Here is a 15,650-nt window from a genome sequence, read left to right as displayed (position 1 = left end):
CCACAGACTTTTCCATTTTGGTCCCATCATCTAACATATGAACCCTATTTTTGGGTCTTTAGCAAAAGTAGATTAGCTGAGGACCCAGTGACAGCACTTAAACCATTTGGGAATAAAAAATAGAGCCAAGAAGTAAGGGAACAATTAGAAAGGGCCACTGGTCTTTGCAACAAGCACTGCAAACTTTGCCAGAGTGGCTGAGAGTACAAAGAAGAAATGGTGAGGCGTGAGGGAGTGTTAGAGAAATCTACATAAGTAGAGGTGAAGAGGTTACAATTAGACATGTGGGACACAGAAGTAGAGGGAAATTGAGGAAGGAGAAGTGAGGCTAGCATAGTCACAAATAACCTTCTAATCCAGTTGAAGGACGAAGGCCAACCACTGCCCTCAAAAGAAAATGAAAGGATTAAATTCTGAAGTACACGAACAGAGGAAGAAACTCTGCAAATGGCTTTAAACAAAACCAACTCTGCAAGTTGTCCTTTGACCTTTGTACACGTGCCATGGCACGTGGATGCCCATACATTCACACACACGTAGTAAATACATAGTATAGATATAGACAGATGGCACATGCATGCCCACACATGAACATACATGTACTTCAATGGATGGATGGATTAGAAGGTCTTTGCTTGCTTTTGGGTCAGGGTTTTTACACTGTAGCTCAGAATGGCCTGGAATGTTCTATGTAATCCAGGCTGGCCTCAAACTCATGGCAACCCTCCTTCTTCAGTCTCCTAAGTGTTGGGATTATGGGCAGGATAAAAGTAGATAGATAGATAGATAGATAGACAGACAGACAGACAGACACACAGATAAAGACAAATGGCACATGAATGCCCACATATGCACATACATGTAATTAGCTGGAAGGAGGGAAGGAAGGAAAGGAGGGAGGGAGGGAGGGAGGGAGGAAGGAAGGAAGGAAGGAAAGATGGATGGATGGATTTTAAAAAAGAGAAGATTGATCTAAAACACAGAGGGACCTATTTTTTGAGAAATTTAGGAGTAGGTGGAGGTGGAGATGGAAGCCAATAGCTAGCAGACAGCCATAACTTAGGCCAGGAACATTTAGGCTGGAATTCATGCTTGAGTAGACATCACCTGGGCTGGAAATGTCCATGAGAGGAGCTGAGAGCTTGGAGCTTCAGTAATGGATATCGATGTGGGATATATAGGTGACAGTGAGAATATGATATGGCAGAGACTAGAACACCAAGGTTATAGTTTGAGCCAGTGTCTCCCAGGGGCACACATAAAAAGCTAGGTGTGGTTGGGATGTGCTTGGACCATCAGCTCCAGGGAAGCAAGACAGGAGACTCTCTTAGGCTTGCTGGCCAGGCAGTCTGGTTAGGGTTGTTTGCCTGCTAGTGCTATTAGGAGGCTGTGGAACTTTTGGGAGGTGAGGCCTAGCAGAATTTTAGTTTACTGGAGAGTGTCAGTGTATGAGAGTGTGGGGGGCTAGTCTCATCCAGAGAGGCCCAAAGGAATGTGCCACTTATCTTACCCTGGGACTTCCAAACCCGAGAGCACAAATAACTCCTTTTTCTTTGTGTGTGTTGTGGGGAGGAGGTACATGCATTCATACATGTTCCTGGGTGTGCGTAGGTGGAGGCCAAGGTCAATGATAGGTGTCTTCCTCTATCATTCTCCAGCTTGTTTCCTGGAGCTCACTGGAGCTTACTGATTCAACCAGATTGCCTGGCCAGCACGCCCTAGAGATTCTCCTGTCATGCTTTACTAGAGCATGATATAAGTGCATGCTAACTATACCTAGCTTTTCATGTGGGTGCTGGAGAGAAAACAAAAACAAAAACAGGTCCTAATGTTTACACAAGTAGCGCTTTACCAACTGAGCTTTTTCATACTTTTTCTTTCATGTATATGTGTGTGTGTGTGTGTGTGTGTGTGTGTGTGTGTGGTGGAGGTATTTGCATGTACACTTACCCATGCATATGTGCATGATGTCTAGAGATCCTCTATTGCTTTTCACCTTATTTGAGACAAGGTTGCTGACTGAGCCTGCAGCCTACCTAGCCTTTCAGCTACACTGGCTAGGCAGCAAACCCCAGGGATGCTCTGTCTCCATCTCCCAGCATCAGGATTTTATACATGCACTGCTACACCAGCTGTCTACATGGATGCTGGACACTGGAACTTAAGTCACTATTTTTATACATCAGGCATGTGACCCACATATCTCCACAGACTCCTTCCTGTACCTTTATCTTTTTTAGATAAAGGGTTATATAGCCTAGTGTCATGGTTTGTATAAGCTTGGGCCAGGGAGTGGCACTATTAGCCTTGTTGAATTAGGTGTGTCACTGTGGGCATGGGCTTTAATACTCTAGTCCTAGCTGTCTGGAAATCAGTCTTCTCTTAGAGGCCCACAGATGAAGATGTAGAGCTCTCAGCTTCTCCTGTACCTTGCCAGCTTGGACGCTGCCATGCTCCCACCCTGATGATAATGGACTGAACCTCTGACCCTGTAAGCCAGCCCCAATTAAATGTTGTCCTTATAAGAGTTGCCTTGGTCAGGATGTCTGTTCACAGCAGTAAAACCCTAACTAAGACACCTAGGTTGGGCCTCCAACTCATTAAGTAGCTGAGAATGACCTTGAAGTCCTTGAACTCCTGCATGCAGCACTGGGAATGAAAGGAGACTTCCCTCATACTAGACAAGCTCTCTACCAACTGAGCTACATCACTAGCTTAAACCGCTACCTGTTTTGGTCAGCATTTTATCCTTACATCCCCAGCATTCTGGCTTGCTCCCTTAAGTCATTGGGGTGCATAGGATAGGTTGAAATGCTTAAGAACAGTTCTTTTAAGACATGCCTAGAAAAAAATGGAGTTGAAAATCATGTTAAACTGGAGGAGGGTGGTGGTGCAGGTCTTTAATCCCAGCACTTACAAGGCAGAAGCAGGTGGATGTCTGAGTTCAAGGCTAGTTTGTTCTACAGAACGAGTTCCAGGACAGCAGGGGTGACATAGAGAAACCCTCCTAATAAACAAAGTCAGTATGTAAATGAAACCTGCTGTAGGACTCCGTGTCTTTAATCCCATCTCAGGGAGGCAGAGGAAAGCAGAGCTCTGCATTTGAGGCCAGCCTGATCTTGGTGCTCTTTAGTTTTATACCCCCTCATGAGAAGCCCTAGCCACTCCTGTTTTAAACTATTTTCAGAAAGTTCAATTGAATCATTAATCCTTTTAAACCGTGTTATCCCAGAAAAACATCACCTGAGTCATGTACTACAGGTAAATTACCCAGAGAGGAGTGGGACGCTTCCACAAAATGGTCACATCAAGCTAAATACAAAGAGAACACAATGACATCAAACAGGAATAGCCCTAACAACAACCAAGGGCCCTCTGGGCACAAACCAGACTTTGCTTCTTCAAGGTACACATCTCACAGGCTGGCTATCCTGATGTAAGCAGCAGCAAACAAGGCCGGGCGCGCACACACACGCGCGCGCACACACACATGCACACACACACACACACTGCAACTCTCTGATCAGTAACTTTCTAAACCATGTATCATCTGTGCTTGTTCTCTAACTAAAAACGCATGAAACAAGATTCCAAAGAATCATTGCGGGCTGGGGAGATGGCTCAGTGGGTAAGAGCACCTGACTGTTCTTCCGAAGGTCCGGAGTTCAAATTCCAGCAACCACATGGTGGCTCACAACCATCTGTAACAAGATCTGACTCCCTCTTCTGGAGTGTCTGAAGACAGCTACAGTGTACTTACAGATAATAAATAAATAAATCTTTAAAAAGAAGAATCATTGCTGGGGCAGGAATGCTGGAGAGATGGCTCACTGGTGAAGAGCACTGGATGCTCTTCCAGAGGTCCTGAGTTCAATTCCCAGTAACCACATGGTGGCTCACAACCATCTGTAATGAGATCCGATGCTCACTTCTGGCCTACAGCATACATGTGGGAAAAATACTGTATTCATAATAAATAAACCTTTTTTTTTTTTGAGACAGGGTTTCTCTGTATAGCCCTGGCTGTCCTGGAAATAATAAATAAATCTCATTTTAAAGATTTATTTATTTTATGTATTAGAATACACTGTAGCTGTCTTCAGACACACCCCAAAAGGACACCAAATCCCATTACAAATGATTGTGAGCCACCATGTAGTTGCTGGGAATTGAACTCAGGACATTCCAGAAGAGCAGTCAGTACTCTTAACCACTGAGCCATCTCTCCAGTCCCCATAAAGAAATCTTAAAACAAGCAAACAAAAAGAATCATTGCTTCCAGTGCTACCAAATCAATATCAAATATAGAACACACACCTAGTGGGGACTTAAGGATCCGGAAGATTTGAAAATATGCCTTTGCATTCAACTCTTTAGTCTACTCCTGAAAGGTAAATGAATGACTGCAGTTCCTATGACTACTAAAGTTCTAAGTTACAAAGAAGGACTCTCATGAAGTCATTTTATTTTGTTGCTCCTACCTAATTATTTAACAAACTGACAATGATCAAATAAATACAAACATGATCAAAGGCTGGGTTACTAGGAAAACATCAAAATTATTTTTGTAATGTTTAACATTGGAAAAATTAAAATGTTTTACTAAATACTAATTAGCATAAAATGTAATTTGGGGAATTAGAAAATAATTTCATGTGTTGATTCAGCCTTGACTGTGTTCATTTAGATTCTTTCATGTGACTAGCCAGCATAATAGGTCCCTGTTTGTTTGGGTTTTTTTAATTAATAACTTCTTTTCAGACAAGTAGATTGCTAAATTCAAACTGCTTGAAATTGCCTCATGAAAAAAATCATTTTTAGCAAATGAAACAAAAGCTCATTTACTAGCTAGTCTTAGTATTTATGTAAAGTCAAAACAAACAGCTGAAAAGTTAAAAGTTCAAATGATGCTTTCCTTTTTCTCAAGAGCCACCAGCTGTTAGACAGTTATAACTTGGGCTAAGAGCCATGACACAGCATAAGGCCATGCAAGTTCTTCAGTAATATGTTGCCCTTGCCAAACATGGCACTGAAGCAGTATAACCCTGGATGTGGAGAAGCCAGCCTATCTGGAAACACTAGACCATGGTGCAAACCCTGATAGTCTTCAGAAAGCAAGAGAAAGGAAAATGCCCATCCTCCATGGTTAGGAAAACCTATGAAATGAAAACACTGTGTTTTGGGATTAAGGGGAGTGGGGACAAGGTCTCATGGTAGCACAGGCTGTTCTTGAACAAACTAGGTACCTGAGGATGACCTTGAACTCCTGGTTCTCCATGATTCAGCTTCCCAAATGCTGGAATTTCTGGGGTAAGTCACCCAGTCAAAATAAAGTCTTTTCATTCTTATGCAAATGGAACACAGTGAGTGGCTGGTTTCTGTGGGGCAATGGGATAAGTACAGAAGGCCTGGTCTCCAGTTGAGCTGAGATTGTGAACTCCAGTGAAACCTGGTGGTGGTAATTCCCACCTACATGGGACTGAAGGCATTCCTTCATGTCTCGAGGACCCCTGACTCCTGTTGAAGTTACCGCCCCCACAGCCCCCACAGGAGTAGCATGTGGCTTTCAGTCACATAGACAATGTCCCAAGCTTCTGGCCTTCAGGCTAGACTACTCCCACTTACCTAGCAACAGCAAGATAACAAGCCCACTATTAGAGGGGCTGCTTGGCCCCTCCTCGCTCTCTCACTCTTGCTCTCTCTCTCTCTTAAAACTCTCTAAGCTTTTACATCTCTCTCTTTAACCTTTCTTACTCTCTAGCCCTTCTTTTCTCTCCCCTTTTCCCCCTTCTCTCCTCTTGACAATGGCCAGTCTCTCCTCTCTCTTTCTTTTTCTTTTTCTTTTTCTTTTCTGAGACAGGGTTTCTCTGTGTAGCCCTGGCTATCCTGGAACTCACTTTTTTCATTTTATGTAATTGGTGTTATGGTGTCAGATATCCCAAAGCTGGACAGCTACAGATAGTTGTAAGCTGCCATGTGGGTGCTGGGAATTGAACCCAGGTCCTCTGGAAGAGCAGCTAATGCTCTTAACCACCGAGTTACCCCTCCAGCCCCTTTAGTACATTTTTGAAGACAGGGTCTTACATTCTACTCTTGGCTGGCTAGAACTCATTAGGTAGCCCAGGCTAGCCTCAAGCTGATGACAATCCTCCAGTCTTATGTCTTAGGCTTACATGTGCTAGGATGGGATTATAGGCATGAGCCATCTTGGCTGCCAGTACCCTTCTAAAGTGGAAAATCAGACAAAATTAACTTACACTGGGATGAAATATTTGGGTGGCAATTCTTTTTTCTTTTTCTTTTTTTTTGTTTTTGTTTTTGTTTTTCAAGACAGGGTTTCTCTGTATAGCTCTGGCTGTCCTGGAACTCACTTTGTAGACCAGGCTGGCCTCGAACTCAGAAATCCACCTGCCTCTGCCTCCCGAATGCTGGGATTAAAGGCGTGCGCCACTATGAGGGCCTGAGTGGCAATTCTTATTACAACTTGAAACAAACATAAACCCTAACCCATACCCAGAGGTTGGAGGGAGGGAGGGAGGGAGGGAGGGAGGGAGGGGAAGAGAGAGAGAGAGAGAGAGAGAGAGAGAGAGAGAGAGAGAGAGAGAGAGAGAATCTTATATATATGTACAAGGAAACTGATGCAATACTTTGGAGGGACTAGGTCGTGGGGAAAAGGGAGACTTCACATATACCTTTCTACATTTTAAACATATGAATAGACTGCATACTAGGTACATACTAGGTGTGTGTGGTGTAGGGGCAATCTTATGTAGCTCAAGTTGTTCTCAAGCTTATGATGTAGCTGAAGATGTCCCTGAAAGCCTAATTCTACTTCTGCCTCCTCCAGGCTCATAGGCAAATGGTAGGGACTGCACTCATGAAGCGCCATTCCCAGCTTCAGTTTTGTAAAAATGTTGAAGTAAAACTCATTCCACATACAATTCTTTCTCTTAATTCAGTCACAACCAGTGGCTCAGGGATCATTTCAGAAGAGGGTATTGAAAGATTCTAAGAGTCAGAGGATCAGCCGGGCAGTGGTGGCGCACGCCTTTAATCCCAGCATTTGGAAGGCAGAGGCAGGTAGATTTCTGAGTTCAAGGCCAACCTGGTCTACAAAGTGAGTTCTAGGACAGCCAGGGCTACACAGAGAAACCCTGTCTCAAAAAAAAAGAAGAAGAAGAAGAAGAAGAGTCAGAGGATCAGAGTCTGATGTGGGACTCTGTCTTCTAGGATTGTCAAGCTATACCCATTAAGTCTCAGCAATATGACTGCCCTGACATGAGTTGAATAAGGTTAATAATAGACATGCTAACATGCAAGGGGGAAAGTCCACAAACCCTCAACCCTACACCTATTAATATCTTCAATGCCCCATCTCTGTAGTTACTGACAACCAATAATCCGCCTTTTTTATTTTTTTTAACTTTGAACTCTCTGGGAATTTCATATAAATTGAGTCATAACATTTGTGACTTACTGTGTCTGTCTTCTACTAATATATTTTCAAGGTTCATCACCACTGCGGTCTACACTGAGAATGTGCTTTGTGTAGCGTTATAGGTTACTTTTTGCTTTCTTTTAAATTCTGTGTGTATGGATGTGTGCATGTTTGTCGATGACTGCAGGCTAGATGAGGCCACCAGATCCCCTGGAATTGGACTCACAGGCAATTGTGAGCCACAGGATGTGGGTTCTGGGCACTGATCCCAGTCTGTTTGTAAACCATTTCTCTAGACCCTAGATTACTTTTTTAAAAGTATGTGTCTGTGTGTGGAGATGTCCATTTGTGGGTACAAATGCCTGAGGAGTCCAGAAGAGGGGTGAGATTCCCTGAAACTAGATTTACATGTGGTCGTGAGATGCCCAACACGGCTGCTGGAAACTGAACTTGGGTCCTTTGCAAGGGTAGCAAGCATTAACTCCGGAGCCAGCTCTCCAACACATTACTTGTATAAATAATTTCTATTCTGAATGATATGCATGTGTACATCTACATGTGGGCCTGTGTGCATGAGTGCAGGTACCCAACGAGGGTCCTCTAGAATTAGATTTCATGGAAGTTTTTGAGTTGCTCAATGCAGGAACTCAACTGCTGATCTATCTCTCCAAGCCCCTAAATTACTTTTATAAATTAAAAAAAAAATCCGTAAGTTCTGATTTCTAAAATGTGCAGAAACACCTCACCCTTATGTACAAATGATTTTATAGAAATACCAACAGAACATCTTGAAACCCAGCATCCATGTTACACTATTTATTTTTGCCTCAGCAACACTTTAATATCTAGTAAGAGATCTCATTTCCAAGATTATCAACCCCCTACTCAAAACTGTTCTTCGTAGTTTCTTTTTTCTAACAGGTTCCCAAATTAGGACTTGTTTTCACATCACGTTATTTAAGGATTATCATCCATACGGTTCACCTAGTTAGGGCCTTGTCCATCTGGCTTTTATTTTCCTAATCTCCCTGCCAGTACCATAAAAAGAAGCACAGCTATAGACAAAGCCATAATTTTGCAAGTCTGCGATCTGTTCTTTTCTGAGATAAGAGTTTTATGTAGCCAGGCTGGTCTTGAGCTTTTTAAGTAGATGAAGGTGGTCTTAAACTCTGGGTCCCCTAAATGCTAAGATTACAGGTGTGCACCACTGTTTATTTTTGAGACTAAGTCTCACCAGGTAGCCCCAAATTGGCTCTGAGTGTGTGATCCTCCTGCTTCTGGCTGGGATAACAGTTAGGAGCCACTTTGCTCCCACCTCCCTCCCCCTCCCTCTACAGGAGATTACATCTCAATATGTATGTACCTTTGTTGACTAGGCTGGCCCTCAACTCACAGAGGTCTACCTGTATCTGCCTCCCAAGTGCTAGCATTAAAGGTTTGTACTACCATGCCTGGCTCTTTGCTCTATTTGGGGCTCAGTGCTTTTGCAGAGGCCGCAAGTTTGGTCCCTGGTACATGCTGTACATGTTCCTGTCATATGTCCTCCAGTTCTGGCAACCTCTTCTGGATTCCTTGGGAACTGCATGTGATACCAGTACTTGGAGAGATGGAGGCAGAAGAATCAGTAGATCAGTCACTCTTGATTATATATAGCTTATGCTGTATGACACCTTATCTCAATAAATAGATAGATGACCCTGTCATTAAATTTTGCTAGGAAATAGGGTTTGGGTATGACTTTCAGAAATTGCTAGGGAGTGTAGACTGAAACAAAAAGCAAGTTGTCAATGGGTGTAACGAGGTAAAGAAAACCATATAACTCATTTTTATGTTTTTATTATAGTCTTTTAGTTGATACTTAATCATGAATTTTAAATTCTCTCTGTCTCTCTCTGTCTCTGTCTCTCTGTCTCTGTCTCTGTCTCTGTCTCTCTCTCTCTCTCTCTCTCTCTCACACACACACACACACACACACACACACACACAATGTGCCACGTAGTTAGGATGTATAGGAAAGCATACTGTGTGTCCCAGCCATCTTTCCATATGAATGAAGGTTTAGAAACTATGTCTGGGAAAAGTGAAGTCCAAGAATCAAAACTTCGATTTCTAACCTGGGTAGGATCAAGCACAACTGATGTGCAAAGTTCAGCAGCAAGCAGTCTGTGGAAAAGGGAGTTACCTATGTCTATGATGTGGAATAGTGGAATAGCTGAAAGACCTGTCAAATAATCTGTACTTGTCATTTTGGTGTGTTCATTTTCAGTTACATACTGATTTGGAGGCAGTGGATTTGATTTAAGCCATGGGGATCTGCATCACGTATTAGAAGGACCAAAATAAAGTCCAAATCTATTGTCTTTCAAAGGCTGCTATTTCTTTCCATGATGACATATTTATATTGTGAAACAATGGGCTGATCATATTCATTTTTGTTTAACCACATCCCTCCAGTCCATCCGCATTTTGAGTTATGTGCTTTATCTATCATACCAGGGGACTGAAGTCAAGGCTAAGAGTATGCTGGAACTACTCTCTAGTCCCCTCTCTCATATCTGTTTGCTGTCGAGCTATTATTAAACATCCTAGGCATTTGTATTTCACCTTGAAGTAAAGGAAGAGTGAAAGAAACATGGCACTATTGCTGGTACAAATAACCCCTGATAACTCCTTTTACAAAGCAGACACAGACCTGAAATTCAGAACTCATTTATTGAATGAATAGTATATGCAAGAATACCATTAAAAGGAAACTAATACTACAAACTACAATTTTGAAAATAAAGCCAATATAACAGGAACAAAATATACATAACATTGAGGAATGTTTGATTTTTGACCCATGATGCATTCCTTATCTTTACAGTTAACTTAAATGTCTGCTAAAACAAAACTGTGCCTTGGTCTAACTTCAGTGCTTTTTCAAAAAGCAACAACATTCTACAACACTTTTGCTTTGAGATATTTGAGATTCACACATTTGTTCAAGTACATAGATTCGATTCAATAGCAGATCTGTAGATCATGTTACTCTGTTAGTATCTTGAGTCGTGTGTACTAAGTACCACCTCATGTTTGAAAACTGCTGATCCTTGCCATGAAATTCATTTCAGGTGTGGGTTTTAAAACAATGAGATGAAAGCAAAACTTCCCCCTCCCCCCAGGAACAAAGTATAGAAACTCAAGTCTACCCTTCTACTCTAAAGAACATTTCTTACTAACATTTCTGGTAAGGCAATAAATGCTCCAGAATAATCTTCAATATACGCTTGCAAAGATTACACGGTTTAATATTAATAATGACAAAAGGGAACAAAAGAAATAAAGAAAAAACAAGAAAAAAGACGCATCAAAATTTCAGGCTAAAAATACGCAGTAGACAGCGATGGCAGTATTTTTGGAAATGATGTAAATGCCATATATTTGCCAAATAATGTCATGCTTATTAAAACTACAGTTAAGGACTTAAGAGTTGTACAGTAAATACACTGCTGAGGTCTATTGATCTAATACTCCTACCACAATGTGACTCCTAGCCAGATGGTGAAGATGCTACTTGGGAACGTAAGTACTGTACAATTTTTACATTGTAAGGCACTTTTACTCAGCATAGAATGAAAACAGGAACAAAGAATCAAACTATTGGAAGTTTACAGCCAAACGTGAGTGTTTAATGTGACTTCAGTTTACATTTCAACTTTAAATGAAGGTTATTTAGCCAATCACACCACAGTGAGAAAAACAGGTAGTTAGCCACTTATCTAACCAACCAAAAGGTAAAGTGCTTTTCTGGTTGCTAGTGGCAGAGAAAGGGCTGAAGAAACCCATACAAAAATCATACATGTACTACATATCAAATCCATCAACTGACAGCTATAGTATTTGAAGTCCTTTATATAATTATTGACTGGCCATAATTACCCCTGGCACCTTCCATTTTTCTTTTAAAAAATCATTACAGTAGTTGTCCAAAAATGAAGGAGCTCTATTTCTCCATGGGTAAGTTCTATGGCACACAATGTAAAAATTACCTAGACACAGTGATTTAAAGATTTAAAAAATAATGGTTTTCAAGCTGTTATAAGGAAATAAAGTACAGATCCTTTGGGAAAAGTCACATCACTTGGTAAACAAACTGAGATCTGTCCTTGCACTTCAAGTCATGATGAACCTTGAAAATTAATCACATACACATCATGGCATATTAAGAGCGAAAGGAGAAGATGCACAAGGCAATCCACTACTAAAGCTAGTTTCCTTCTAAAATAACAATAAAAGATGGTTAAAATAAAGCAAGCATTGAGTCCCTTGACTTAAATAAATGTGTAAACACACACCTTAACAAACATGATCTTAAGGGACAAGCAGTTTAAAAATTCAGTCAATAAGCACAGTGTAATTTTCCACCTGTTACATTTAAAAATGCTGTTCTACCAGCTACAGAATAGATCAATGTACAGTCAAGTTAGTATGTTATTTATTTGCAAATCTGATTCATTATGGTAGGTTAACTAATGATGTGGGTGGGACTCAGAACCCTTACCTTTCATACTGAGGTGCTATGGTAATATTAGGCAGACCGCAACTAACTTTTTTGGTTTTGCCATAAAGAAATATGTAAATGTGCTTCAGCAGGTAAGTGAAGTGTGTCACAAGCGAGAAACGCCAGTGGAAAGAAAGCCTTTCTAAAAATCTGGTGATTGAGAAAATACTTCCGAGCCCTCGAAGAAAAACAGGGCACAAAAGCTTATTCAATCTGTAAGCAAACTGATGACTGAAAGCATTAAATAATGTTTCTAAGATAGTGGTCACAGAGTCAAAAAGAAATACTGTTTTGCACAAAGATGGTTCCTTTTTTTAAAAAAATGTTAGCACATAAGACCTCTTTATATACGCTGGGCCAATATGTGAAGTGTTCCACACAACAGGGCACTTGAGAGAAACTGGTTTCAGACATGATGTCCAAAGTCCTTTAGCGCATTGCTGACCTCTTGAATTTCAAAGAGTAAAGTTTAATCTGATGTTGCCAAACATTATTTTGATCTTGATACAATTCCATTATTTTGCCAGAAGCTCTCTGTACAACACAGAAAGGTGTACTGTCCAGAGTTTTAGCAGACGCACTGGAGCTCAGAGCTTATCATCACCAGTCACCCAGAGTCCATAAGGAAGGCTTCAGCACGCTTCACAAAAGAAATGGTTAGAGCATGTTCTGTCAAAGCCAAGACAAAAAGAAGATTCTCTTCATCTGTAGTTTCCATTGCTTGAGTATGAAAACAAGAAAAAGTCCCCAAATTACCAGGTGTTGCTACCAGAGACATGGTTGCAAGGTGGAACACAACTTGCTTCTGGTTTCCTTTGAGCATGGATCTACTACACAAACTTATATACTCTAAACAGTAGAACTTCGTTCAGTCCAGAAATACAGTTTACTTCATTCAATGTCTGTTTTAACTGCTGACAGTATACACAGGGCTAATAGTGTTTCGACTGCTTCCCAGGAACTGCAAACTACAGCTACATAATATCAATATGTCAAATCCAACTAACAAGGTGTTTTTAGGCAGTTCAATGAAGGATCTAAGAGTAGGGCAGTAAAAAGTTACAAACCCTTTATTTTAGAAAAAAGTGGAAAAGAAGCACAGGAGTTGGTTTTTTTTCTCAGTTTTCTAACTCTCTCTGTCCCATGAACCTGTTTAAAAGATGATAAAAATGTAAAATATGATGCTTAAGGTGATATAATTGACATAGAACATTATAAAGGAACAAGGGTATCTTACTAATGCCATATTCTAACTGTGGTTACTGATGAAGTAGATAGCTTGTTTATGGCTCTAAAACTGACCAGCTAAAGAAAAGCAAATACAACTCTACAGGGCTACACAATCCTAAGCATCCTGGCCCCACATTCTTAACTCTGTACAATAGGCTTAATAGTTTCGCCACATCTCATCATTCTGTTTTAGTGTGCATGGTGTTCTGACAAGAGAGCTTTAAATCAATGTCCATACCTAGTTTCCATTAAGCTGCTGCTGGGTTAGCTGCTGATCAATCGCTACTCTTCCACGGCTTTTACTCTCTCGCTCCTCATCTTCTTCATCTCGCTCATCATTTCCACTATGATTTTTACAATAGAGTCTACAATGATGAAAGACAAACATCTCAAAATCCTTCTTCTAAAGTTGATAAGAATATAATTATATTACTACTAGCAGAGGAGGTTGGATCCCTTATAAAATATGGGTTTGCTCCTTCATACTTAGTACTATGAGATATGTCATCAGATAATGGCACCTGACAATAGGCCCACATGCTTATTGTCAGAAGGAGGCAACAGACACCCAGAACTTGTCCTCAGATCTCCATTTGTACACCATGCCACACACATGTGCCCCCAACATATAAATAAAATAGACTTATCAAATTTCCTTTAAAACACAACTTTTATGGATATGAGGGCTTTTGTGAGTTTGAGGCCAGCCTGGGTTCCAGACTGAGACTGCGTTTTAAAACAATTCCAAACAAAATCCAATAGTCAACTTTGAGGTAAACTAATGAACTAATCAAAAGCCACAAATTTATTTCATGGACGTAATTTACAACTATATTTTGAGATACAGTTTTAAAACACATTTAATTTGTATTTGTCTATGTGTACAGCCAAAAGCCAAAGAAGGGTCTTCTCAAAGAGCACAAAGTGTTCTTAACTACTGAGCATCTCTCTGGCCAAGGAATATATTAAGGGTACTTTCCACCAACCCCACTGGCCAGTGTTTAATCCCCAGGACCCACATTGAAGAATACAAATGAGCGAAAAATACACACACACCACACCACACACACACACACACACACACACACACACACACACACACACACAGGGGATACACCACAACACACACAAACACACCACACACACACACACACACACACACACACACACACACACACAGGGAGGGGAGAGAATATCTATTCTCTATACACTGTTGCTTTCTGCTTATATTTTGATACAGCCTTCCTCAAAGTCTTCCAATGCTGTCACATCACACACAAGCTTCCTTGCCTTCCCTACAATCTCTTCTCGAGTTAGCTCTTCCACTTACATCTCACTTGGCTATGTTTCTCTTCCTCTATACTGGACCTTCCAATTTCATTTCCTGTCACAACACTGACCTTTTAAAGACCAGATTGAAACAGACAGCTTGTCAGCTGCACCATACTGTGGATTTGTCTAATGCCATTTTCTTTGCTTCTCTCTTACTCTGTTTCATATAAACTAGGAATCAAATCTGAGTTTGGTAAGCTTCAGGTCCAGCTTTAGTCCATAAACCAGGATACTGTGTAACTAATCCTGCCCACTTCTGGAGGCACATGACTTCCAGTGTTCCCCTATCAATGGGGCTATACTTGAATCATGTTATTAAGGTAGCAGTGACCAGGGCAGAGTGTGTCCTTGTATATGTAGATTCCTCCTTAAATACAAGCAAGTGGTCATTAGAGTGAATTTTTTAGACACTGTGAAGTTCCAGCAATTTTGATTTAGGCAGATACACTATGTATTTGAAATTCATGACGTTTTTGAGATAAAATAATGTAGGCGGCTTCTGATAGTTAGCTATGGAAGGAAGAATGCACGTTCAAGCCCTGACTAGAAAATCCACTGAGACCCTGTCTCAAAAAAAAAGTGGGGAGGGGGTGATGAGAAAAGAAAAAAGGCCTAGGAATATACCTCAGTGGTAGGCTTATTTATCTAGCATGTACATGTTCAATACCCAGAAACACACTCATGCACACATGTGCACACAGTCACAGAAAAGGTGATCTGAAAAAAAAATGTAGTATATGCTTTCAACAGAACTTTGCTTAGCTATCAAGAATATATTTTTATTGGTGCAGGAAAATGGATGGAAGTGGAGACCATCCTGTTAATTATGATCAATTCCACGAAGACAAAGTATGTGGCGGTTACGAGCTGGAAAGACCATGAAACTAAAAGGGGGACTCTTAAGGAAGTAACAAGGCTGAGAGTGATCAAAGTACAGTATATGTGTGCTGTAACAAAACCCACTTATTCAGTTAGTATATAGTAACAAAAAGAAGGGAGGATAAAAAAGATGCTAATGAGCCGGGTGTGGTGGCGCACGCCTTTAATCCCAGCACTCAGGAGGCAGAGGCAGGTGGATTTCTGAGTTCGAGGCCAGCCTGGTCTACA

The 15,650-nt window shown here is 41.0% G+C and overlaps 1 protein-coding gene across 2 annotated transcripts in view; it reads right to left on the bottom strand.

Moving 5' to 3' along the window:
• Positions 1-10,131: 10,131 nt before the first annotated feature.
• Phf6 (PHD finger protein 6) overlaps positions 10,132-15,650 on the bottom strand; it is a 44,238-nt gene continuing 38,719 nt past the window's right edge. Inside the window, exons 10-11 of one of the 2 annotated variants that reach the window (XM_021188091.2) lie at positions 13,450-13,576; positions 10,132-13,130 (exon numbers count right to left, since the gene is read on the bottom strand). In XM_021188091.2, coding sequence (XP_021043750.1) covers positions 13,450-13,576 — 127 coding nt within the window. In that variant the 3' untranslated portion in view covers positions 10,132-13,130. The remainder of the gene's footprint in view (positions 13,131-13,449; positions 13,577-15,650) is intronic. The other variant, XM_029534299.1, reaches the window with a different exon arrangement.

The sequence above is a fragment of the Mus pahari genome, chromosome X (genome assembly GCF_900095145.1).
Source record: "Mus pahari chromosome X, PAHARI_EIJ_v1.1, whole genome shotgun sequence".
Taxonomy (NCBI): Eukaryota; Metazoa; Chordata; class Mammalia; order Rodentia; family Muridae; genus Mus; species Mus pahari.
Note: the sequence above shows the minus strand (reverse complement) of the source record. Positions and strands in the feature narration are given on the sequence as shown.